This window comes from Hippocampus guttulatus, chromosome 11 (genome assembly GCF_054856545.1).
Source record: "Hippocampus guttulatus isolate MCC_2025c chromosome 11, RoL_Hgut_1.0, whole genome shotgun sequence".
Taxonomy (NCBI): Eukaryota; Metazoa; Chordata; class Actinopteri; order Syngnathiformes; family Syngnathidae; genus Hippocampus; species Hippocampus guttulatus.
In genome coordinates, this window is record NC_141271.1 from 4,171,140 (window position 1) to 4,197,500 (window position 26,361).

Below are 26,361 nucleotides of genomic sequence, written 5' to 3' on the forward strand. Positions count from 1 at the left end.
GAGAGGCGTTCATAACCGCCCCCAAAAAACCAATTTGCATTTTCTTTATCGTAGCTCCAAGAGTACAATCAGATAAGATAAAATAAGAAAACCTTTAACTCTTTTACACCCTTTAACGTATAAATACGTCAATTAGCGCATAGCCACTCCCTCCCCATGACGTATTAATACGTCAATCACGTTTTTTCATGGGGGAGGGTGCAAGAGAGTCTGATGCAACTTCTCACCACAGGATTAGGCTTGACGGCAATGTTAAATAGCAAAAAAATGGCCATCGGGTGGCAGTGGTGCAAAAATCAACCAGGATCACGCCGCAGAAGTAGTAGAAAGGGCGTACAGTGAAGGAGGGGCGTATGTGGATAGTGGATTGGAACATTAGCAACTAGCAACGATGGAGAAAAGGAAATAACTAACTAAAAATGATTTTTTTTTTAAGGCGGTCCGTCATTTTGACGGGTTGAAAATTGGGCCGTAAACCACCGCAGCAGTACGTCCTTAATAATCTAGTGTGGCACTTTAAGAGAGAGTAGTAGAGAGACAAAGACGAACAATGACGGGTGGATACTCGACAGAGACTGGAAGGAGTTCTTTGAATTGTCATTGCAAGAGTTTAGTACAGTATGTGTTGTGATGAGGCGACTTCTGTTTTTTTGCGAACCACGGTCTCTCGTGGCCAAAACTATTCACGGCCTCGAAACAAAACAAAAAAAAAGTCAGCGAAAGAGAATCCCGACCCAAACCCGAAGCAATGAATGACATTTTAAGGCCCGACCCGACATGGTCGGGTCGGGCTCGGGCGGCCCGATCTTACCTCTAGTTTACATTCACAGAATACAGCACGCATGCACATATCCCTAAACTGAATGCAAATAGCACACAAGCGTCAAAACAAGGCAGCGACAATACATCAACAAATAAAGAAATAATATGAATATCAAAAAGAGACGAACAACCATTCATGCTCACAATCACACCTTTTTAGAGTGCTCAATTTAGAGTGCTCCATTAACCTGCCATGCGTGATTTTTTTGGAATGTGGGATGAAACCGGAGTACCCCCGAGAAAACACACGCAGGCACGAGGAGAACATGCAAACCACACAGGAAGTCCGAATCCGAAATCGAACCCTACACCTCTGCACTGTGAGGCAGACGTGCTAACCAGTCGATCACCGTGCCGCCTTCTTTGGCGGCTGAGGGGAGAATTTGAGAAGGCATTGGATACATCATCTGATGGGCTATATCCTGAATGCAGCCTTTGATATCCCTGACAATGAAATTAAGCTCACCAGGAAGAAATATCGGATAGTGGGGAGTACAAGCGAAAGAGGAGGGAGAATCTCGGCCCAAATGCGCAATCTCATTCATACAAACAACATGCTGCAGATATCCTCTTCTAGGTGCATCATTTTTCACATGTGAGCTAATCCCATATATTGTCTGGAAATACCCATCGCCTTCCATTCTCTCACACATCGACTGTTAAACCATTGAGAGGTGACAACAGGCAGCATATTTCCTCCTCCTACTGAAATAACCATCTAGATACATATATGGTCGACTGTTGCTTACCCCTGGATAATTTACAATGATATCCATCCATCCATTTTCCGAACCGCTTGATCCTCACTAGGGTCGCGGGGGGTGCTGGAGCCTATCCCAGCCGTCTACGGGCAGTAGGCGGGGGACACCCTGAATCAGTTGCCAGCCAATCGCAGGGCACACAGAGACGAACAACCATCCACGCCCACACTCACACCTAGGGACAATTTAGAGCATCCAATCAGCCCGCCATGCATGTTTTTGGAATGTGGGAGGAAACCGGAGCACCCGGAGAAAACCCACGCAGGCCCGGGGAGAACATGCAAACTCCACACAGGGAGGCCGGAGCTGGAATCGAACCCGGTACCTCTGCACTGTGAAGCCGACGTGCTAACCACTGGACTACCGGGCCGCCCTACAATGATATTTTTTATGAAAATGTCATTGCTATCCTGTGAAATGGGGGTGTCCGCGTTTATTTAATTAATTTGAAAGAAATTACGAAAATAGACATGTGTATTTCACAGGACAGCGACAACATACTACTTAGAAAATGGAAAACCAACCGGTGAAACCTAAACAATGCTGCAGTGATTTCTGTCAAAGTAAGACATTGATGGCTATTTTGTTCGAGAAAATAAGTTCAATAAAATAAAATAATATCTGCAATTGGAAGAAATCAAAACCTGGATGGCACAAAATTTCTTGAGATTCAATGAAAAGAAGACAGAGGTGATATTGTTTGGTCCCAGTGGCCCTTGTACATCCCATCCTGTAGACTTGGGCCCCCTGTCTCCTTATCTTAAGTCAACAGTCTCAAACTTGGGCCTTAAACTAGACAGTGATTTCAAACCTGACCGGCAAATTGGTGCCGTTGTTAAATCCAGCTTCTTTCACCTTAGACAGCTGGCCAAAGTAAAACCTCTCCTCTCTCATGAACACTTTGAGACAGTAATTCATGCCTTCGTCACATCCCGGCTTGATTACTGCAATGCATCGTCTTTGTTACCGATTTGCTTTACTGTTTGTTGTGTATGTTAATTGCACGATGTATAGCACTTTGTATGCAGCGATGGCTGTTTGAAAGTGCTCTATAAATACAGTTGAGTTGAGTTGAGTTGAGTTGAGTTGAGCAATTGGCTGGCAACCGGTTCAGGGGTGTCCGCCGCCTACTGCCCGAAGATGGCTGGGGCATGCTCCAGCACCCCCTGCGACCCTTGTGAGGATAAGCGGATCAGAAAATGGATGGATGGATGGAAAATAAAATAAAACTACTAATGTAAAAAATATTGCATGCACACACACACACACACACGTAAACCCAGGTTTCACTCTCACGCAGCAAATTTGTTTTTCCATGTTCACTGCAAACAGCGTTATGTTGACCTTCCATGAATAATGAAGTCAATAAATTATTTCAACTCAAAACTGTATGTACTGTACTAGAGTCATTTCAGCATTCAAAATGTATTGCATCTGCACATAATGCATCCATCCAACCATTTTCTAGACCATTTGTCCTCACTCGAGTTGTAGATGAGATGTCCCCTAGCTGATTGCAAGAGTCAAGAGCTCACCCTGGAATACCAAGTACCTTTTTCTTGTCCAACAGTGCACCGTACTGGTAATATTCAGTCATCTCAATAATTGATATTGTATAAAGAACCGTGTGAAGCAAATTATTGACCACTACACATTTTAAACTATCGGTACTCGATATTGATACTGTATGTAGAAGCATGTTTAGAATTATCAAGGGATTAAAAAAATGCTTACATTCAGTCTGTTCACAATTTAATACTGGAAATAAACAATTTGTATTCCCTCAATGAAGGTTTAAGTTAAAATCCCCCTAAAATAGTCTGTACCTTGTTTGTCATCGTGACTCAACATTCAACTCAACTCAAACAAGGTGTGCATCTATTAGCAGCATACACCCAAGTAGATTTTATTTATAGGCTTCAACATGCATATATATTCATAGCTCAGCAAGAATAAAACTAACATCATAAGCACACATGTAATGTATACTTGTGTAAGAAACTCACTTTGATGACTCACTCTTATTGCACGTGTTAAGTTTAACTGTGCAGTTCCGATCAAGCTCATGTTCGTATAGCCAATGTGGGGCCGGCCCCTTGGCGGGATTTGATATGACATATCACACAATAGAAAATGTAACGCTGAATATTTCCTTCATTTCTTGACTTGTGACATGTAATTGGTGTTGTGACATCTAATTGGACAAGCCAAAAGGAGCAACACCTTGACCTCTCTGTCTCCCATTTTCCTCTCCTCTTTTTCTCTTCTCTCCTTTTTTTCCATCATTGTGCTCTGGATCGGGGTTTTTTGGTCATTTCAGCAGGTTTACAAACTTCTCTGGGGCTACACCAATAAATTCCCCGCCCTCCCGACACAGTGTAAGCAGTTGACCAATCAGTCAGAGAAGGGAGTAGTTGGAATATTATTTTGGTATTATCATTTGTGATCATTTTAATTGCTTAAAATGTTAATTCATGTCAGCTATTCCATGTTCAGGGTTATTTGTCAAGTTATGGTAACTGTGCGCAGCTTCTCTGAGGGATTCGTTCATCCACAGATTTTGTCTGGATTTTATTCAATGCAACGTCTTTCTTTTGTCTCTTTTTATTTTATTAGTAAGAAGTTTGACATTTATTTGAGATGTTTAATTCTTACATTAGTCACTGACAATGAGGTGCGGTCAGCGCATTGACTCTTGCATTTCACTTAGATTTTGGATTTTGAGAAAAACAGGCAATATCAACATGAGAAAATGTGTTCTTGTAAATAAGTTGAAGTAGTCACAGAAAGTGAATACACCAGTTTATACTTTCTATAATAGCATTAGATGTACTCCTTTCACTCCCACCCCCCGTCATGATTCGGTTTGGGACCAACAGGGGGCACTGTAGGGCTCTCCCTGCAGCTGCACACCTGTTGGTCATTATGTAATTAGTGCTTTAAAAGGACTCCCAGCCCGAGCACTCATTGTTCGGGTCATTGTTTGCTTGCAACGGTCATGTTTGTTTCTGTCATGGTTCTGTTCGTTTTTTGCCACAGTCATGGTTTTGCTACTTTGGATTATTTTGGTTGTTCGCACTTTGCTTGTTTTGGATTCAGTTTTCTGTTTTATTAAATATAATTCGTCAAGTTCACCCTGCTCCTCCCTCCTGCCTGCTTTTTGGGGTCCACCACCATCGTGCAACGTGGACCCCCCCCCCCCCCCCAACAAATGGGGTTGTCATTGTCATATTGCCCTTTAATAGAACATATTTTCTTAATCATGCAATAATTTTATTTTCATATTCTACTTTAAGTGCAACTACCACATGCAAGATTTAATTCAACACAAGTGACGCATGTGCGTTGGAAAGCTGATTTCAAATTAATTGTGCCCCTTTTCTTATTTAATTATATTACATTAATAATTTCAATTTACTCTTATTTTTTGACTTGAAAATAACAGTTGGTGGTAGTAATTCATTGCGGTAAAATATTTATGATAAATTTTCACCCGATTTTTTGGTGTCCTGATCATCTGCCGATCTTGCCTCCTAGGCCCTTTGCAGACCTCATAGGCTTAGTGCTTAGTAAATGAGAGCAAGATTAAAATTACCATTGTAAAATTAGAAACTTCGACATCTACTTTTGCTCTTAATGTTGATAAGAGTAATAGTGGGTTCTGTGGTAGAAACCACCTGGAGCTTGTCTACCACTTCTTTAATCACAGCCTTGCAATTGCAGAGATTGCTACAGCATGTATGTGACCTACAGAATTCCTTGAGATGATCAAACATTTAAACTACAGTTAGCTGCTATGCACCATGCACCACGTTTTGATAAAGAACATATGTATCATTGTGTTGAGCTTTTTTTTAAATTAATTTGAGCTGGAGAAGGAGTGATACTATGCATACATTATATAATCATGAACACAGATTACAAAACAACCCTCAGTGGATTTTTCCATAAGAACATTTTGATCTTCAAAGCCATTCTAAGCTCATTATCATCATGAGGTTGCACCGAGGCACATTAAGCAGCTGCTTCTGTGACGCTATTTTTCCCCAACTCAACCTCAGAGCCTGTCTGCCATAGAACCTGAATGCCTACTGGCGCATTCATAGCTGGATATTTGATTATGCAGAGCACAACGTCCAAAAATGTATTGTTTTAGTGCTGACAAAGTGAAAGCAGGTGACAACACAAATACACTGCAACAGATCAAGTGATCCAAATGAAGGAGCAATGAAGGACACAGCAGAGAAATATATGGCGATGGTAATGATGAACACAGAAGAATAATGAAATCAATATTGTTCATGAGAAGATAAGGAAACCTAAATGTAACAGAGCACTGACAATCTACAGTGCTGTACCGATGAATGAAAAGTCTCTTTTTGAGTCAGCATCATATTTTTGTGCTATCTGTACAACCCCCCCACCAGTTTCAGGTTTCAAGGAGGTGTGTTCAGAGGGGACAAGTGAGGCAGGGCCTCACTAACACAATCTGCTGCACAACCTCTGCATGTGAATAGTTTTGTTTTTTTGGTTATACAGGTATTAAATTATGTTCCATTTTATTTCTATGGTCTGTGCTCTCCATCGATTTTCTTTGTCAATTCAATAATTATAGATTATTTCCCCAATAAAATAGCTGGATGTGCATGTTTCCTACAGAGAATGAGCAAGAAGTGGAGCGAAGCACCACAAGGCTTGGAGCCTCAGCTTACCATTGCTGGCTCAATCAGGCAATCAAGGCATGCACTCTCACAAGAGAGCTTGCTATTTGTCTTTCTATCGCCAACGAACATGTCTTATCACGCACGTACTCCACATGCTGATGTTCAACAGTCTGTGGAATATTTTTCATGAATGTGTGTAACATATTTAATGACTGCTACATGTATGACCAGAAAAAAAACGACTTCAAGTACTTCAAGCCATGGAAAAGTTATTAGTTACTCAGCAAAGTATTTTTTGTAGTGTAAAAGATGTTCATAAGATATCCTTTATTTGTCCCGCAATGGGGAAATTTACAGTCAGAGTTCAGAAAGGAAACCACTAGGTAGGGAGAGGGGAAAAAAAACATGCTCGAACTATCCTCTTCTGAGGATAATTTAAGTCCAGGATAAAAAAAAAAAGACACTAGTACATAAATAAGCATATGACAGTTACAACAAGTCACAAGACATAACATGTAATGAGGGGGCGGATGAATGGGAAGGGGGAGGGGCAGGGGGGGAGGGGTGACCGCGAGGCGGCCCGTCCGACCAGCTGCACGGTCCACCGAGCGCTCTGCAGATCATTCCACGTCGCGGGGGAAAAGAATAGGAACGATGAAGACGGTGATGATAAGGATGTGTATGCGCGTGTGATTGTCTGGTTGTGTATGCGTGAACAGGCCGCAGCTGCTTCGTCAAGGTCTGCTCATGAAGACAGTCCTGGCTTATCAGTCCATGGCCGAGAAGGAGGGGGTGATGGTGGGGGCACTAGCTTCCGTGCATACCTTCCATCCAGGGGAAAGCGGTCCAAATAGCGTTGTTTGTTTTGAAGGGACGGCCGCCAACTATTTCAGGTGGCCTTTGAGTCCGTGGCTGTATCCCTTCACTGGCGCCGATCAGCCAAATCCTCAATTCCTTTTCGAAGCGAGAATTCCAACTTCTCCATGTTGTTGTCGTACGGAGACGCTCCAGAACCGCAATTGCGGTTGAGCTCAGTCACCGCTTGAGTCTGAGTGTTGGACATTCGCGCTAGACCATCGAGAATGACCGGCAGCTTGTTCACTTCCAATAAAGCTGCTCCCGTTGGTTGGATTTTGCGATAGAACAGGAAACTGCTAACACCATGGATCTAGGGTGTACCCGGCAGCAAATGTCCCGAGGGGCAAGCAGGCTCCCCACTGCCTTCTCTTCTCATCGAGAAAATTTTGTCGATTGCATCAAGAGACCAGCCAACCAATTCCATGGTTTGTTTTTAGGATGAAAAATACGGCGGAGGCTAGGAAAAGACAGCACAAGGACAGCACATAGACTGAGTGGCGAGCGGGGGGGGGACAGGAGCAGGAGCAGAGCAAAAAAGCGTCCGCCTTCGTCGAGAGCCAAGCAGAAAAATAAATAAATAAATAAAACCGGACAAAAGTTGCACTCTCTGGTGAGGATTAGGGCCAATGAAGAAAGAAAAAATAAGGTTGGCAAGAATCTCACGTTAATCTCAGAATTCTGACTTGAATTCTGATTTTTATCTCAGAATTCTGACTTTAATCTCAGAATTCTGACTTTAAAGTCAGAATTCTGAGATTAAAGTGAGAATCTTGCCAACCTTATTTTTTCTTTCTTCATTGGCCCTAATCCTCTTCCGTAAAAAATAATGAAGTTGTCAAATTAATTCCTGATAAAAATATTCATTTTTACTGCTGAAAATGGCTAAATAAGTTCAGGTTTATTCCGGTCTGCACCATGAATGTGTTGCGAAAGATTTTGAACAGGTATGCAATCCAATTTATGAAACTATGACTGTGAACCAACAACAACAACCTCCCAAGTCATGTTGCTTGCTTGTTATAGTGTGAAGTAAATTATGTTGATAACCATTAATTATAAAAGTTAAATGATTCCCTTCAAAAAGATATATGTTGGACCGCATAATGCATGCACGCAATGATGTCACAAGAGATGGGCATTCCGTCTCTGGGACGGAACGGTCCATCCATCCGTCCCGGACAGGAGCCCATTACGGGTGCCCATTACGGGTTGAATGACAGAGGAGTAAAAGTCTTTTAAAATGGACGGACTAAGCAAGGACAGATGTGGGTTTTCGTCAGTCCCTTTCATCGTCCCTAACCGGGTTAAGTATGTCGGGAAGCAAAACTACAAGGCCAGAGTGTAGCAAAACACAGTATTTTCTTCAAAGGCTATTAACAGCAGAACTTTTTTCATCTCAACTGTACTTTTATTGCAACACTGCTACCTAGTGTAGAGTCAGAGAACATAGAGTATCTACGGACACCCATTTCACCAAAAATCAATCCAGCCAGTTCAGTGGCAGTGTTGTATGTCTCTCGGTGTCCATCCACCAAGATGTTTATCCCCCCCTCTCCCCCCATTGAGGCACAGATTTCAAAAAGTAACATTTTTATTATAATGATTATTTTATTTTATCATAGTAGCTAATTTTCTGTTGTGAAATACTGTACTCATGTTGAGTTGCTAATCACTAAGACATTAAAAATATACAGAAACAGTGATGTCATTTTTGTTTGCTTGATGACCAGTCTTATCAGTTACTGCCAATCACGACATTACTGAAAATAATGGTCGGTATGCAGGCATATATGTGATGAATACGTCAATGTTTGCATGCAACAATCCTGCACATTTCTTCTAAGTGTGGCATTGTGTGGGAAGACATGTCATGTGTTTTGTATGTTATAGACGACGCGTTTCTCTCGTGAAGTGACAAAAGCTTTGCAGCGAGTGCCTCTATCCTCCTGACTACCAGATGTTCAAATTTGTCCTCTGTAGAGGACATTTGTGAACCTAAATATCTCCCACCCAGTGCATCCAATAGCATTAACTCCTTTTGTTACTCTAAAGAGGACATTCAGTGCTTTCCAATGATACCAAATTTGTAGGGGTTAGAAAAAGTAAGAAAATGGCTTCCCTCAGTGCAAGCACTTTTTATGGGAAGAGGCAAAGTAATACTTTTTATCAAACACATTTTGTCTTGAAATGCTGTTGGCATTTTATTTATAAGACTCTTATGGACACGTAAAGTGTTGTTTGAGTTGTTGTAAGTGTATTTGAGCCTAGTATTCAAGTGTTTAAAACAGGGGTGCCCATTACGTCGATCCTGATCTACCGGTAGATTTAAGACAGGTCCCAAGTAGATCCGAGGAGTGTCGAGGAGAAAAAAAACAAACAACCATTTGAGTGTCTTTGTACATGTTAGTAATATATATTTTTTGTGTTAATGTACGCTGCACCCTAATCATCCTATCAGTCTAATTTTCACAAAATATATTTAAAAAATAAAATAAAGCAGGTAAATTTTGAATTTACGGTGGCGCGTGATTACGTCACCGGAGGTTGTTAGCGCTCAGCAGTCTGCAATGGCAGCTTGTGATCAGAGCTGTTGCGCTCTATCTTTTCTCGTCATTATTCTCATTCAGAGTTTGCTTCGTGTACAATTCACCAAGGGCATGGGCAAAGAATAGGAATCTAGGAGGGCCCAGGGGAGCACTTTTAAACGGTACGTGTGAGCTACGATAGTTAACAGGCTGCAAAAGTGCATCGCATGCCTCCGTTTCAGGCTGTTTCTCATCATGGCGTGCGTGTGTGTGTGTGTGTGTGTGTGTGTGTGTGTGTGTGTGTGTGTGTGTGTGTGTGTGTGTGTGTGTGTGTGTGCGTGTGTGTGTGTGTGTGTGTAAAATAAATGTGATTGGACAACATTTTTTTTCCTGGTAGTCAGGAGGCTATGAAGAAGCAAATACCCTAAAATCCCTAATACTGGGGTGATCATTCGAATAATTTCAGAGGTTGATGTGAGTCTACGTAGAGATGGCAACATAAAATTTGGAGCCCACCGATAGCAGTTTTGGCACATTAGGCGATGTTTAGATTCATAAATTACAAATTTACAGAGGAAGGATACATTACATCAGTGTTGGCAACAAAAGAGGCATTTGAACCGTTCAGTTTTAGCAAGCTCTATCAGAGCCTGATAATGATCCTGATCATATGTATCAGGTGTGGTCCAGCAGGGAGACATGGAAAACATACAGGACACCGGCCCTCGAGGACCGCACTTTGACACCTGTGCTCTCAAATGTCATATGGTGTAAATGTGAGCACGAATGGTTTTGTCCACATTGTTTTATTATTTTATGGCCAGTGTTTGGGCAATGGTCACATGTTTTTGTCTACTCAGTAGAAATGCAGTCTTCACAAGTAAAACCTCAACTGAGTATCGATATTTTTTTCACTATGTAGTGCATTTGATGTATTAGGAGAAACCTGGGCAACAGAACACATTTGCCACTCACATGTTCCAATACTTTAGATCACACGGGTAAAACAGGCTATAAGTTTAGTATCATATCCAGATGTACAGTATGTACATGGAAGTAAAAGCTGAAATGTTGATCGCTTATCCGTCAAACCCAATTTTTTTCCATCTATGGTGACAATTGTACTCACCAGTCCAATCCTTTTGAAGGAGAGAGTATACATGTTCAGAAATATTGTTTAGATGTAGTGTTTTCCACTATTTTCAGTTGCATGCTCAATGCCCCCCCCTCCCCACCCTTTGTAATTTCTCTCCCCAAAAACTCTTTTCGCATTGTATGCGTACTCCCAAGAGACAGACCAAAATAAATACTGAAAATGTCAAAATAAATACTGAAATGTCATTTTGGAGAGAGGCTGAGATCTCTTTTTGTCTCACTTTGAATACTGCCATCAACACTAAGGCTTGTACTTGTTTTTCAGTTCTTTGAAATGAACAGTGTTGTGCTCAGTTCCATACCTGTCAACTTTTCGGAGCACCAACCTGTATAAACTACCAAAAAAATCCTTATAAAGAGCAAAAAATCCTTATAACATACCAAAGCATTTTATATGTCAAAATAACGGCAGAAAAAAACCCACGAAATTTTCAATGATATTTATTGTAGATCTCCATAATACACGTGATTTACTGGAAAGTTACCAGAAATAAAAGCATTCGAGTAGACTAGCACCATTCTGGACAAAAGCAAACGGAACTACCTGTTAGGGGGAAAAAAAACCCCGGAAATTTTCAGAATCCGTATGATTTGTGCGATACGGCCATATACGTAAGATTCACCACAAAATCCGTATGAACTATGGCTAAACCGTATGAGTTGACAAGTATGCAGTTCATTTGTTCAGGGATGACAAACAACTGGAAATATGAAAATAAAAAAAAGCATGCAGCCCTTTTTCATGAGTTGTAATCGTTCTTGGAAGCCAAGAATATACAGTATAAGTGAGAAGTAAATGGGCTCTCATTAACGTTATTAAGCATGCCTTAAAATAGAAGGAGGGAACTCCAGATCCTCGAGAGCCATAATCCTTGCCCGATTAGCTCTGTAGAGGCATGAAACGATCATGAACTATGGACTCAGGTGTGTTGGAGTAAGGAGGGATCTAAAATAGGCAGGATATGGCGCTCAAGGAACCGGAGCTCTCTAACCCTACCTTAAAAAATTGTGTTGAGGGGTGCAGGAATCACCAAATAACGCTTTACAGTATCTGCTCTGGTAAAATATTTTGGTCGGGGAAACATTCAAAACTGGGATTAGAGTTAAAAAGATTAATTTACTGTGCACAATGGGAGTTATCTAAATTGAGTCAAATGGCAGTGTCTGATTTTAAATCTAGTCCCGCATCTGAAAGACAGTTGAAAACTGGCATCACTGTGCGTAACAATGACTGTGGTTATTGTGAGGAAGAGACAAAGGTAAAATGAAAATTGAGCCACCAAGGAGAACCTTTTTTCACACATTTTTGACATGCCAGAAACAAAAGATATCCCAATACAGTGTGTTTTGCTATTTTAATTATTATTATCATCCTTATTATTTCTGCACCCAGCTTCTCGCCCATAGTCAAGGTCAACTTTATTGTCACTTTCTGGCAGTCTGTAATGCACTTCTAGTTAGCATAGTTGTTAGTTTTATTGGTAGATCTTATTGTACATGTTCTCTCTCCGACAGATATGGAAATTTAGACAAAAATCCTTATTTGAGTGCTGCTCTTCAAAAACTGTAAGTTAAGAAATGCGGGTGGGGTCCCCATTTACTGGTTGAGGTGAGGAAGTCCTCTTCGGAATGCAGCGCTGGAGCTAAATGAAAGGCCAAGCTGCAAGCGAAGAAATGAAGTGCGAGATTCCTGTGCCTCCAATTATAGGAAATGTGAACTCATTCCCGAACAATATTGACAAACTGGCTGCACTGGTGAACAGCGCCTTCAGAGAATGCTTTTGGAAATGTGGTTTGCAGCAAATGTTCCAGAAGATAACCCGTCGATTCTCCATTCCAGCTCATTCATTCCAAAAAGATTAGCCAAAGCCTGTGGGAAGTACAAGTATACTGTATGTGAACTAAAGGTGGCGTAACCCGGGGCAGCTATCACAATCACCATCTGCTGCAGCAAATCACTTTTGGCTATAAGTCCGCATCCCAAAGCTTAGACACACCATTATGGTGGTTGTTTAAATATCCTCATTTCCCACGCTGAGGCAGCATGTGACATCATCCAGTCGGCTCTCGCACAACTTCAAATACGGCACCCTGTAGCATTGGTTTTAGTCTCCGTCACCTCACCCCGTGTTTCTTGGGCGAATTTGAAAGTAGCACACAAACGTAGCTGCTTCATTCGCACCACGGCGCAACACCGGAGGAGGAGTGGTTCCTCGTTCTCCTCTAACAGATGAAAAATGTATGAATATTGCATGACACTCAGGTAGCTTGTAGTTGTGCGAGAACTTTGGCCAAATACTGTATATTGCTGGGATAAGCTCCAGCGCGCCCACGAGGACAAAGCAGTTTAAATAATGGTTGGATGGATACGATATTTGGCTGAAATGAAACCAACTACACGTTTCACCATTTAATGATTTCACATTTTAAAAGATGACAGTCATTCCCTAAGTTTTTCTCTGTATAACTTCCACTTTAGATTTGTTTGTGCTGTTAGCAGATTTGTTTGCCACACGGATGCCAATCCATCCAAATTGCTATGTAGCGCTTGTCTTCACTAGGGTCACGGTTGAGCTTGCAAGCCTGTACCAGTTGCCTTGGGTGAGAGGCGGCGTAACAGTTAGCCAGCCAATCACAAGGCACATGTTAGTTGTGCATGAGGCAAGCAGCACGGTGACCTCGTGGTTTCTACATCCACTTAATAGTTATTAGGATTGGGTTCGATTTTCAGCTCTGATCTTCTAAATTTATGTGGGGGAAAAAAAACAATAAAAATAAGATTAGTATATTCAGTGATCATTTTACAGTTTACCGCCAGCGAGTCCCAGGGACTCGCTGATCAGAAAAGTATGAGTCCCATTATGCATTTAGAGAGTCCCAAATTTTGAATTCTGAAATGGTCCACTTATTCAATTGCATATGATAATAACACAAACAACAACATATACATACAATTATAAACAAATGCTGCAAAAATTTAAATAATTCAGGAGCAGGCCTGATGATTTCGGAAATTCATGGTAACCGTTTTTCGGTTCCGTCGGATTACCCAATGGGAAACCACTGTAACTAATTTTGGGTTCCGTAAACGTTCATCATGGGAACCCATTTTTCTATTTTGACTGATATTCATAATCAAGAATTGTGAGACTCAAAAGTATAATGTTTCAATTGTAAATGTTTGAAAACTATGCATTAACACTAAACATTACATCAGCAGCTGTGTACTCCAGGTTTATTCAACTAAATAAGTGGATCAAAATATGTTGTATTGTACTCATTCAGGAATCATGAATAAATACAGCATACCACAAAATCAGAGTATTTTTTCCAATATCACACTGCAACGATTAATTTACTGGTAATCATTAATACAGATAAGTATTGATGTGGCTTGACATCCTCTTCCCAAGACGATGCATGTGTAATCTACTATCAATTGGACGAAAGAATCTAACACACGTCATCATTAGTTCTACCGACAGTGAACATTAGCATTACTGCACGTTGTGACGAATGTTTTAGTCATAAAGTTACCATGCTCACAACCAGTAAATTATAGAATAACCAATACTGTTTCATCATATTTTTCATAGCGATTAGCTTATAGATCTAATGACCAACTTGCCTCGAAATCGTGCCTCGCGTCGTATCTCGCTCTCATGTTCTGTGCGTACGTCACAGGTGAGTTTAGTGATATGCCCTTCGGACGATTCATACGAAAAATCAGACTGGCATTCCCATTTCTTAAATGTCGTAATTAGTAGACCTTTGTGAGTTTTTTTTCGCCACCATCTCAAACTTTCATCCGTGAGATTCCAGTTTGCGGACTAAAATAGCAACCCGCATGCGCACGTAACGTTATCTGTTCCGTCCGTCCCCGTCCCCCCAACACTGAAAACAAAACAAAATGAAAGTAAATTAGAAGAAACACACTCACACACCACACCACAAACACACATACAGCTACAGTGAAATCGCGAGAGATTCGATCGCGTACAGTCAACTCGTGTGCGGTGACTTTTATGGGAAACAATTTTTCGGTACCGTCAAAATGACGCCACGGAAACGGCACGCTACCGGTAACAACAGTTACCGTAAAATCCTCAGGCCTGTCGTAGTTTTTTTTTGTTTTGTTTTGACTGAGAAATTTCCTTGCGTCCCAAAAACGCACATTATTTGGAACTGTGCGTCACGCAGGAAAATTATGCGTCTAGGACGCGGGACGCAGAGGTAACGAGATGGCTGATAGTATACTGTATACCAGGAATCACCACTATGGTGCCCACAGGCACTGGTTTGCTCACAGAAGAATTTGCGAATTCTCGACTGGATCATTGCAATGGTCTTTTATCTGGTTTACCGGGGAAAAAAAGTGTCATAGGTCTCTTCACGGAGGATTCTAAATTGACCCTAGGTGTGATTGTAAGCGTGGATGCTTGTTCGTCTATGTGTGCCCTGTGATTTGCTGGCAACCAGTTCAGGGTCTACCCCGACTACAGACCGAAGACAGCTGGGATGGACTCCAGCAGGACCGCTACCCTCATGAGGATAGAAAATGGATGGATAGATGGACATTATTATTACATTCATTTATTCATTCATTTTCTGAACCGCTTTATCCTCACTAGGGTCGTGGTGGGTGCTGGGGCCTATCCCAGCTGTCTTCGGGCAGTAGGCGGGGGGCACCCTGAATCAGTTGCGCGCCAATCGCAGGTCACACAGAGACAAACAACCATCCACGCCCACATTCACACCTTGGGACAATTAAGAGTGTTCAATCTGCCTGCCATTGCATGTTTTTGGAATGTGGGAGGAAACCGGAGTACCCCGAGAAAACCCACACAGGCCCAGGGAGAACATGCAAACTCCACACAGGGAGGCCAGAACTGGAATTGAACCCAGTCCAGGGAGAACATGCAAACTCCACACAGGGAGGCCGGAGCTGGAATTGAACCTGGAACCTCTGCACTGTGAAGTCGACGTGCTAACCACTGGACTACTGGGCCGCCATTATTATTGCGATATTTTAATTTAATTATATGATATTTGGGTGGCACGGTTGTTGACTGGTTAATTCGTCTAACTCAGAATGCAGAGGTCGTGGGTACGATTCCAGCCACGGACTTCCTGTGTGAAGTCTGCATGTTCTTCCTGTGATCCTGTGTTTACATAAGCAGAAAAGATGCCCCCCGCCCCCATTACCGCTTATTTTGCCTGGGTCACCACTTGCCACAACAACAGCATTATTGATTATGCAATACTGTATATAAAGGCATTGCTATTTGTCACAATTACCCCATGGGGATAAATAAAGTTTCCTGAATCTGAAAAAAACAGGTTTGATAAATCAAACTGCACGCGCTCAATCCCAGCATGTGCAAGGCGAACGCCGCTGCAATTTTTCAGGTTGACAGACACAACTGTGCGTTTGGTTAATAGATCACCTTCTAAATCGGTTGGTGTGAGCAATCCAGCTGGTGCTTTTTGCATGTGTAAACCTTAAATAAATCGCACACAAGAGAAACACCCCTCTGTAATCCCCAGATGTATGTCAGTTTTTCCTCATGCGTATGTGTACGGCTTCCATTTGAAAAAACGCAATTCAGAGTTTAGTTCGTAACAACATCCGTCTTTTCTAAAAGTAAAAATAAATCACTTCCTTTCATTTAAATTGACCAAAACGGACAAATGATTTGTTCCACAAATGACAAGTGTGCATTTTTTCCCCTTTGTCTTGCAAGCAAATATTTGACACAAGAGTAAGCCTCAGGCAATCCACCACTAGATGACAGCAGCGAACTTCACAACAAAGTGTGAAGCTACCGGCAACTGTTATGTTTATTGCCACTCCTAGTTGAAGTTTTCTGTACAATTTAAAATAAAAACACAAACTACATGTTGAGCATTTTACCTAACATTTAATGCTAACAGATCATGGGGAATCAACAATATGTGAGACTAATTTTTCTGATTTAAAAAAAAAAAACGTTATAAATTTTGAGCGGGTTGAATTGCATTTGCATTCATTTCAATGGTTTAAATGAATTATTTAAATTACGCGGGTGGTCACATAAACATAAACATAAATAAACTTTTAAGTCAAGGTACCATTGTACATGTTTTCCTGTGAATGTCATTAATAGTTTAAAGTAATATGAAGTCTCATATGTTCTTGTTAAATGCATGTTATCAATAATTTAAAGGTAGAATTATACATTATGTACTATTTAAATTATACATGCATGTTATGCAATTTATAAGCATGCGGGAAGTTTATGTCAAACAAGGGTAATGGACGAATAGTTAGCACATCCACCTAACAGTTGGGCTGCAGCCTTCACATATGGCCATGCATGCTGTCCCCGTTCCTCTGTGGGTTTCTCATTGTACTCTGGCTTTCTCCCACAGTTCAAAAACATGCCTCTTAACAAAGTTGAAAAAGCAGTTAAAAAATAGCTTGCTCATTTGTTGATGTTTGCAGCACACATCAGCAGCTTCATTCATCTTGTTTGTAGTCCACTGCATCATTTTTCTTGTATAGTGAAAGGTGTATTTTTATAGTTACTTTTGCCTGGAGTCAGCTGCAGGAGCAGACATAGGGGAAGGGGTTGAGGTGCTTCTGAGGGGCAGGCATCACACATCACAGCCCCAACCTTACACCCCAACTGCCCCAGTCAAAGGAATTTTGTAGTGACATGTCCGGTGGCGATCATTGAAGAAAGGGCATGTTGAAGGGACACGGTGCTGTGAACAATGGTCACAAAGAGAGAAAAGCAACCCCCGCACCCCACCAGTCCCATCAATGTTTTTGACATGTGGGAGGAAACTGGTGTACACGGAGAAAACCTATGCAGGTGGAAAGAGAACATTCAAATTCCACACAGGAAGGCCGGAGCCAGAATTGAACCCTGCACGTCTGCACTGTGAGGCAGACATGCTAACCACTTGATCACAGCTCCGCTCTGGTTTGGTCGATACGATGTTAAAAATGTTGGTTCCTGTTTTCCAAACCAAACTTGCAAATGTCTTATTTTGAAAAACAAAGAAAATCAGTCTGCTTTCTTGGATGGCTACAGAAATCTGAGAATATTTACTGTTGCACAAATGAGGCTGGAATTCGTAGGATTTGGACAATTTGACGTTCAAACAAGGTCTCAATTGCTTAGCTAAATAATTGTGTTTTTTTAAATTTGTTAATCGATTAGTTGTCGATTAATCAATTAATTTTTACTCATGTAGTATATTTGTCCACCACCCTTGTGAGTATAAGCAGATCAAATAATGAATGGATGAGGTTTCTGGGATGAAAATCTCAATTTACCAACAAAGCAACTAAATTACCATCCAAGATGAAATCAAGAATATAGTGACTCCTCACTTATCACGTTTATGGGGACCACCTGCGAAAGATGAAAATCCACGAAGTAGGGTTTCTCACTCGATCTCTAAGGGAGAGTCCGGACACCCTGCTGAATAAACTCCTTACAGCCACTTGTATCCAGGATCTGTTTGCTTCAGCAGACCTTATTGTTTCGATTCAACTGTTCAAAATTGACTTCGATTTAATTCCAGACAATTATTGTCAATACAGTGATACCTCTACTTACGAACGTCTCTTCATACAAAATTTTCAAGTTATGAAACGCCTCAATAGGAAAATATTGCCTCTTGTTATGAAAGAAATTTCAAGATACGAAAGGTAAAAATACAGTATGGGCTGCTACTTGCAGCTCTGAGTTTCCTGAACGCAACATACTTATAGCTTCTCTGCCATTGGCTATTACTTAGCATCTTCCTGGCATCCCAAGAGGGAGCTCTACCGTATGTGTGTAGATAGATAAATAGATAGATATGGGTCTCTGCGGCATCCTCGTCAATCGCCCCTCGGGCCATGAGGCGTTACGATAGTTTTACGTACCCAGAAAAAGTTTTCACCAGTCCGGCGATCGCTCACTATGCTGATGTTTGCCTTGGACATTTTCGAAGGATTGTTAAAACCCAACAAAAGCAACGATCCTCAGATCATTTCTTTACAAAACGCAAGGCGAAAACTTCTGAGAGACAACATGAACTGAAGTGGGCAAAAACGATGATGACACAGTTAAATGACCAGCATTTTTATTCTTTATTCTTTGTTTTTTGCATTATGCACACCTCTCATTGATTGTGCAATAATCTAATTGTAACATGTATTTGTTACATATTTTGATGCATTTTCATGCTTTAGAAAACATTTATGTCTGAATTTTGGGGAGACCTGGAACGGATTAGGGCATTTACATGGAAAACACGTCTCTACTTTTCTCGTTAAGACATTTCTTTCAGAACTAATTAATTTCATAAGTTTGTTCTAGTAGAAATTTTGTTCTAATTTCAAGAGTTTGGGAAAATATCCGTTCCATCCGCACAGTTGGCTATCAACTGCTGACTTCCGGGTTGAGTGAACGCTGGAGCGTTTTGGCTGCCGCTGCTCTCCCACAAACATTTGTGTTTTACGGTGTTTTTACGGTGTTTTTACGCTCGATTGTTTTACTGTTTTTGCACTGAATCACTATCATCATCTCACAGTCATTCCACTCCAGCCCCCATCCACGCCTTCTTCACACTCTCAACCATCTTCGACTGTTTTCGTCCCGGCGTCTCAGCGTCCTACCTGCTCGGCTCTCGGACCAGGCCCCGTGCCATCTCTGCTCTGTTGTGCCCCGTGATGGGGGTCGGCAGGGCCTGTGTCTGGGTTCTACTGTTGTGGATCATCCTGTCGCTCCTCCATCGACCTGTCGAGGGTCTGCTCCAGTACTCGGTGGCTGAGCTCCTCAGGCTCCGCTTCCAATGGCTGGGCCCTCCTCCTGCTCTACACCTGCTCCCGGACATCGTTCGCTTTCCTTCCCGGAAATACATTCACCGTGGGTCTCGTCGGGGCTTCTGCCTCAACCGATCCAACACCATCACCTCCTTCTGGTCATCCTCCCGTCGGCCATCCAGAAACGCCGGCCGGTCCATCGACCATCGTGCGTTAGCCGGCTTGGCTAGGTCGGCTAACGGTCCCCGCAGCAGCGAGACTGCCACCGTCAACTTTGGGCTACTTAACATCCGTTCACTTACTGGGAAAGGTAATCTCATTCAAGATACCCTCACTGACCGTAAGGTTGACATTCTCTGTCTAAATGAAACCTGGCAAACTCCCGGGGACTTCTCACAGCTGAACGATTCCACTCCCCCGGGATTTGTTTACATTTCCAAGCCCCGCGATTCCGGTCGCGGAGGAGGTCTCTCGATACTATACCGCGAGAAGTGGAAAGTACTTCCGGTTTCTCTCCCTCCACTTTCCTCCTTTGAATGCCTTGCCTGTCAAATATCTGGATCCATTCCCACGATTATTGCCACTGTGTACCGCTCCCCCAAACCCCACCGTGACTTCTTAAAGGAACTGTCTGCTGTCCTCACCCATCTCTCCTCTCTGTCACCAAATATAATAATCCTGGGAGATTTTAATATACATATGGACAACACTGCTCTTCCTCTCACCATTGACTTCACTTCTTCACTTAATAGTTTTGGTTTTGATCAATTCGTAGATTTTCCCACACACATCAAAGGTCACACCCTGGATCTGATCTGCTGCTCTGGTCTTTCCCCCTCCAACTGTACTGCTGACGAACTTCCAATAACGGACCACTTCCTTATCTCATTCAACATAACGCTCAAGCTCTCAATTGCCAAATCACCCCGGACCATCGTTTACCGTAATATTAAAGACATTAACATTGACTCTCTCACTGCATGGCTGTCCACCCTGACTCCAGACATTGATTCCACTCCTGATGACTTGGTTTTCCGTTATAACTCTGGTCTCATCAGCATCCTCAATACGCTCGCCCCTGTCAAGTCCCGCTCTGTCCTTTTTACTCGGTCTGCCCCTTGGTTCACCCCTCATCTCCGTTCCTTGAAATCCCAAACCCGGCAGCTTGAGAGACTTTATAGGAAAACCGGTCTCACTGCTCACAAGAACATCTATGCAGCTCAACTATCCCTCTACAAGGATTCCATCTCTCAAGCAAAATCACATTACTACTCTGGACTCATCTGCTCCAATGCTGGAAATACAAAGACTCTCTTTTCCCTTTGGAACAGAATCACTCAACCCCCTGACTCCCTACCACCTCACTTTTATTCTCGTGACACCTGCAACACACTTCTCCTCTTTTTCAACGAAAAAATCAACAAAATCCACCGGCATCTGGGCTCCTCTGTACCCTTCCCCTCCTCTGACCTTTTCACCCCTTGCAAACTGTTCTCTTCTTTTGAACTCCCCCATCTCTCATTAATTTCAGACCTCATCATTAAATCCAAGACTTCCTCCTGTCAGCTCGATCCCCTCCCCACAGTTCTGGTCAAATCCTGCCTACCCTCTCTGCTTCCCTTCATCTCAGCCATTATCCATTCCTCTCTGTCGACTGGAATTGTTCCTATGCTCTTCAAAACTGCAGCTATCACACCAATCCTGAAAAAAACTGGTTCAGATCCCAATGATTTCAATAACCTACGCCCCATTTCCCATCTTCCCTTCATTTCTAAAATTCTTGAGAAAACTGTCGCCTCTCAGCCCCACTCCCACCTCACCGACAATAGTCTTTATGAACAATTCCAGTCCGGCTTCCGTCCCCGTCACAGTACTGAAACAGCCCTCATAAAAATCACAAACGATCTTCTCATGGCAGCAGACTCTGGCCTAATCTCCATCCTCATCCTCCTTGACCTGAGTGCAGCCTTTGACACAATCTCTCACCTCATCCTCCTCAACAGACTTTCTCCCCTAGGCATCACCAACACCCCTCTATGTTGGTTCCACTCATATCTCACTGGCCGCTCTCAGTTCATTCAACTTAATTCTTTTATTTCACAATCCCTCCCCGTCTCTTCTGGTGTTCCCCAGGGTTCTGTCCTAGGTCCGCTCCTTTTCATTATCTACCTCCTTCTGCTCGGAAACATTTTTCGCAAATTTGGCCTACAATCTCACTGCTTTGCGGATGACACCGAGCTCTACCTCTCCAGCAAACCCGACGCTTCTCTCCCATCCTCATCCCTCTCTCACTGCCTCTCAGAAATCAAATCTTGGTTCACCCATAATTTCCTCAAGCTAAACAGCAATAAAACAGAACTCCTACTCGTCTGTACCAAATCTACTCTAAACAAAGCCGACAGTTTTTCCCTCAAAATTGATAATGCCACTATATCTCCTTCCCCCCAGGTGAAGAGTCTGGGTGTCATCCTTGACAGTTCACTATCCTTTCACTCCCACATCAATAACATTACCCGGTCCGCTCATTTCCACCTTTGCAATATAAACCGCCTCCGTCCCTCACTCACTCCTCACACCACTGCTATCCTTGTTCACAGTCTCGTCACTTCCCATATCGACTACTGTAACTCACTTCTCTTCGGTGTCCATCAAAAATTCCTCCATAAACTTCAACTTGTTCAGAATTTAGCAGCCCGGATCATCACAAGAACCCCCTCCTTCCATCATATCACTCCCATCCTCCGACAGCTCCACTGGCTTCCTGTCAAATTTAGAATCAATTTCAAATTACTTCTCTATACATTCAAAGCCATCCATAACCTTGCGCCCCCCTACCTGTCAGATCTTCTTCAAATTTTCACTTCCTCCCAACATTGACTCTCGTAATAGTGACTTTCTTTCCATGTTCAAAACCCAGCTCAAAACCCACCTATTCAGACTTGCTTATCCACCTTAAATCTTTCTTTCTTTGTTTATTATTTTATCTGTGGTTTTATTATTGCTCTTGGTTGTAAAGTGTCCTTGAGTGTTGTGAAAGGCGCTTGCAAATGTAATGTATTATTATTGTTATTATTATTAAGTAGAGGTACCACTATATTCTGTTGAGTTTTTGTATTAATTGTTAATCGTTTCCCCATGTCTGTCTGCTTTGTTAGTTCCGCCCATTAATAATTCAATTGACTGAATTGCATAGAGACCATCCACAAAGCCATTTGTCATACCCTCAAGTTTTAATGATTTATTTAACAACTTGTCTATATCCTCGGAACATAACAAATCTGTTGTTTCTGCTCTGATCATAAACAACATTTCAGTCAGCCCAATCAATTAAAACTTCTTCCAACTAGCAGCCAACTCGCAAAAGTCGAACAAGAGCACCTCAAAAAAATGCTGACATTAACAAAAGAGGAAATATTTTGTCTCGTAAAATTAAATGAGCAGCTAAAATCTAGGGTCTTAATAACTGAAGTAAGGTAAAGTTTCCCCAGATCCTGAATTTTGTCTGATATAATGTTCAGTTGTTCCTCTGTACTACCGGTGCCCAAGTCTGGTCCTTAAGAGCCCCTATCCAGGCTGTTCTCATGGACCAAATTTGGTTACTCCTGAGGTAGAGGCTGGGCAACTGTCAGCCGCGCTTTGTTTATCATTTCCTCCACCACCCAGGCACCTGCCATCCCAACAACAATCCACGGAGTCCTGCTATCTCATCTAGGATGTTGAAAGTACAGTGAAAGTCACTAAAACTATAAAATTGACAGCGTAATCAAATGCCGATTTAGTCTACATGACAATAGCATCCAGGCAACGAAGGTAAAATTACGGTTAACGGCTTAGTAGTCATTCTCCGGTATCTGAACATTCCAACCGGTTGCCCAAGGCCACGGCCCCCAAGGCAGGTGCCATGACCGTTGGACCGGGTGACCACCAAGGCTCCAGGCTGTAGCGCTCATTCAAGTGAATAGGACCTGGCGAGTGGTGCATGCGTTTTACCCCAAGTTGCAATATTTTATTCATTCGTAAATAACCATCCAACCATCAATTTTCCGATCCGCTTTATCCTCACAAGGTCACGGGGGCTGCTGGAGCCTATCCTAGCCGTCTTCAGGCAGTAGGCAGGGGACACCCTGAACCGGTTGCTAGCCAATCCATGCTCACACTCACATCTAGCAACAATTTAGAGTGTTCAATCAGCCTGCCATGCATGTTTTTGGAATGTGAGAGGAAACCGGAGTCCCCGGAGAAAACCCATGCAAGCCTGTGGAGACTCCACACAGGAAGGCCAGAGCCGGAGTCCAACCCTGCACCTCTGCACTGTGAGGTCAACGCGCTAACCACTGGATCACTGGGCCGCCCCATTAGTAAATATGAAATTGTAAATGTGGTTCTTAGAGTCATGGAAAGTCTTCTTCAGTCCTTGTAAGAATACTGTCCCATCAACAAAAATAAATAAATAAACTAAGGTTTGCATCACTTAACACTGTAGTTTTTTCTTAACCACAATAGGTGCTCACTTTGTGGAGAAATTTTTGAATGGTGAAAGTGCTCATAAAACATACGACAGAAAGTGAATAAGTCTGTGCCTACCTTATCATCACTGGAGTATCTTCGACTGTGCTGCGCTGCTCCTGCACTTTGGTTCATGGTTGAATGGTTGTGGTGCGAAATACCAGATATGGAGCCAGATGCCAGCTGTGAATGAAAGGTATGTTTTCAAATGACTCACTTTAACGCTGCGCTCTCTCCGTATCACAGGATTTCAAAGCCAAATGATGCTCCGTGTGTGTGTGTGTGTGTGTGTGTGTGTGTGTGTGTGTGTGTGTGTGTGTGCCTATGCGAGAGAGAGAGAGAGAGAGAGAGAGGAGGTGTGCGTGCACGCGTTTGCTGAGTGTCCAAGAGCTGTTCATTATGATAGACTAATACTGTATTGTTTTAAACAAGATAGCACAATGGAATATGAGCTAAATAAACTGTTTGAGCAAAATAAACTGTTAAAATATTTTTGCAATTTAAAAAATAAATAAATAAATAACCCTACATGCAAAAACAGTCGCTTGGGATTAATTGGAACAGAGTTTGTCAAACCACTGATTACATAACAAGATAAAGCAGATGGCCAAAGACTGCGTTTTAAGCCATTCTGTACTGTCACTTATACTGTACATTTATTGACTGTATTGATCGTGTCATTGCTGTCCCGATAGAGATTGTTTATGTTCACTTTTGCTGATGTCATTTCTTGGTGTGGGGTTTGTATTTGACACAGTAGTTTACATCCTGTATAGAGCATTCAAAGTGTGGTCCACACACTGATAATCTGGTCGAGAGCATCCTCTCTTCCGATCAAAGTCAACAAAGGATTTTAATCTCAGATGTCTCAAAAAGATTATCCTGAGTATGTTAAAATTCACATCTGGTTTTGGAGAGACCATGTTGTTCGTCTTGAGAATACACTGTATGAAATCAGTAGAACACATGCATATTTTTCCTTGTCATGTGTTATACACAAAATCGACACACACAGATTGCTTATTGTGCAGTTTATGTAATCTTCAGGAGGTTTAGTGACTTTACGGTAGTGGTAGGGATAAGTGTAACTGTAGAGTAGTTTAGTGACATGAAAGATGACTCTGGTGGTGGTGAGGTGGATTAACAAGACAAAAGCAGGTCAGAGAACCATGTGGTGGAAGTTTAGAAAGGAAAAGTGTTGGCCATGAGCCAATTCACATTTAAAAACATACGCTATCGTGCATGCATGCTATCGTATTTTTCTAAGTTAGCATGCATCTTACCATGCCTGTGTCCAATAATGTCTTGTGTATGTATTAAAGACAGAAATAGCACCCAGAACTGACACTGTGCCTTTTAATATGATGCGTCGTATGGTACACAGGGTTGGAGAATAAAAAGGGAGCGAAAGATCTATCTGTATCTCCCCCTGTTACAATGTGTGCCCGAACAGTGCGTTTGCTGCTTCCAATACGTGAAATTTTACATTTTGCGTATATTTGTGTGTATGTGACAAATAAAAACAATTCTTCTTTTTCTTTCATAAAGGTTAGTCATAAGCCAGACAGAGAAAGAAAGGAAGATGTGCAGCAGCTCAGGGTGCCTAAGGATAGAAACCTGAACTATTTTGACTGTTGCCAGAAGTGTGGTGGAAGGATGGAAAGAATACTCAGAGGAGTTTTTGAATGAGGAAATTGAGAGAGAGGAAAGAGTAGAAGAGATCATTATTGTAAGACAGGCAATAGACATAATTGGCAAAAAAGAAGTTAGAAAGGGACTAAAGAGGGTGAAAAAATGAAGACAGTTGGTCCTGATGACATACCTATGAAAGTATGGAAGCATCTTGGAGAGGGAGCTGAGCTGTTTTTGATCAATAGAATTTTAGAGGGTGAGGAAAGATTTGAGGAATGTCACAGAAGTGTGCCAGTGCCCATTTATTAAGAACAAGGGTGATGTGCAGATTTGTGGGAACAATAGAGCAATAAAGATGATGATCTACCCTGTAAAGTTATGGTAATGAGAAGTGGAGGCTACACTCAGGGCAAAAGTAAGAATTTACAAGCAGCAAAATGGTTTCATCACAAGGAAGAGTACCACAGATGCATTATTTGCTTCGACGATGTTGATGGAGAAGTACTGAGGAGGTCTGTAGGATCTGAATTGTTTCTTTGTCGATCTAGAGAAAGTCTATACAGGATAGCTACGAATAGACCAAGCATGGTGGTCTTCGCATCTGCAAAATTGTGAAGAGCAAGAGTTGATATTTG

At 42.1% G+C, this 26,361-nt stretch overlaps 1 protein-coding gene across 1 annotated transcript in view; it reads right to left on the reverse strand.

The window, feature by feature from the left end:
- Positions 1 to 24,321, reverse strand: part of LOC147197835 (inactive dipeptidyl peptidase 10-like) — a 116,078-nt gene extending 91,757 nt beyond the window's left edge. The window contains exon 1 of the mRNA XM_086124006.1: positions 24,173 to 24,321. Within this exon, the coding sequence (XP_085980132.1) occupies positions 24,173 to 24,229 (57 nt within the window). The 5' untranslated portion in view covers positions 24,230 to 24,321. The remainder of the gene's footprint in view (positions 1 to 24,172) is intronic.
- Between the last annotated feature and the right edge of the window lie 2,040 nt (positions 24,322 to 26,361).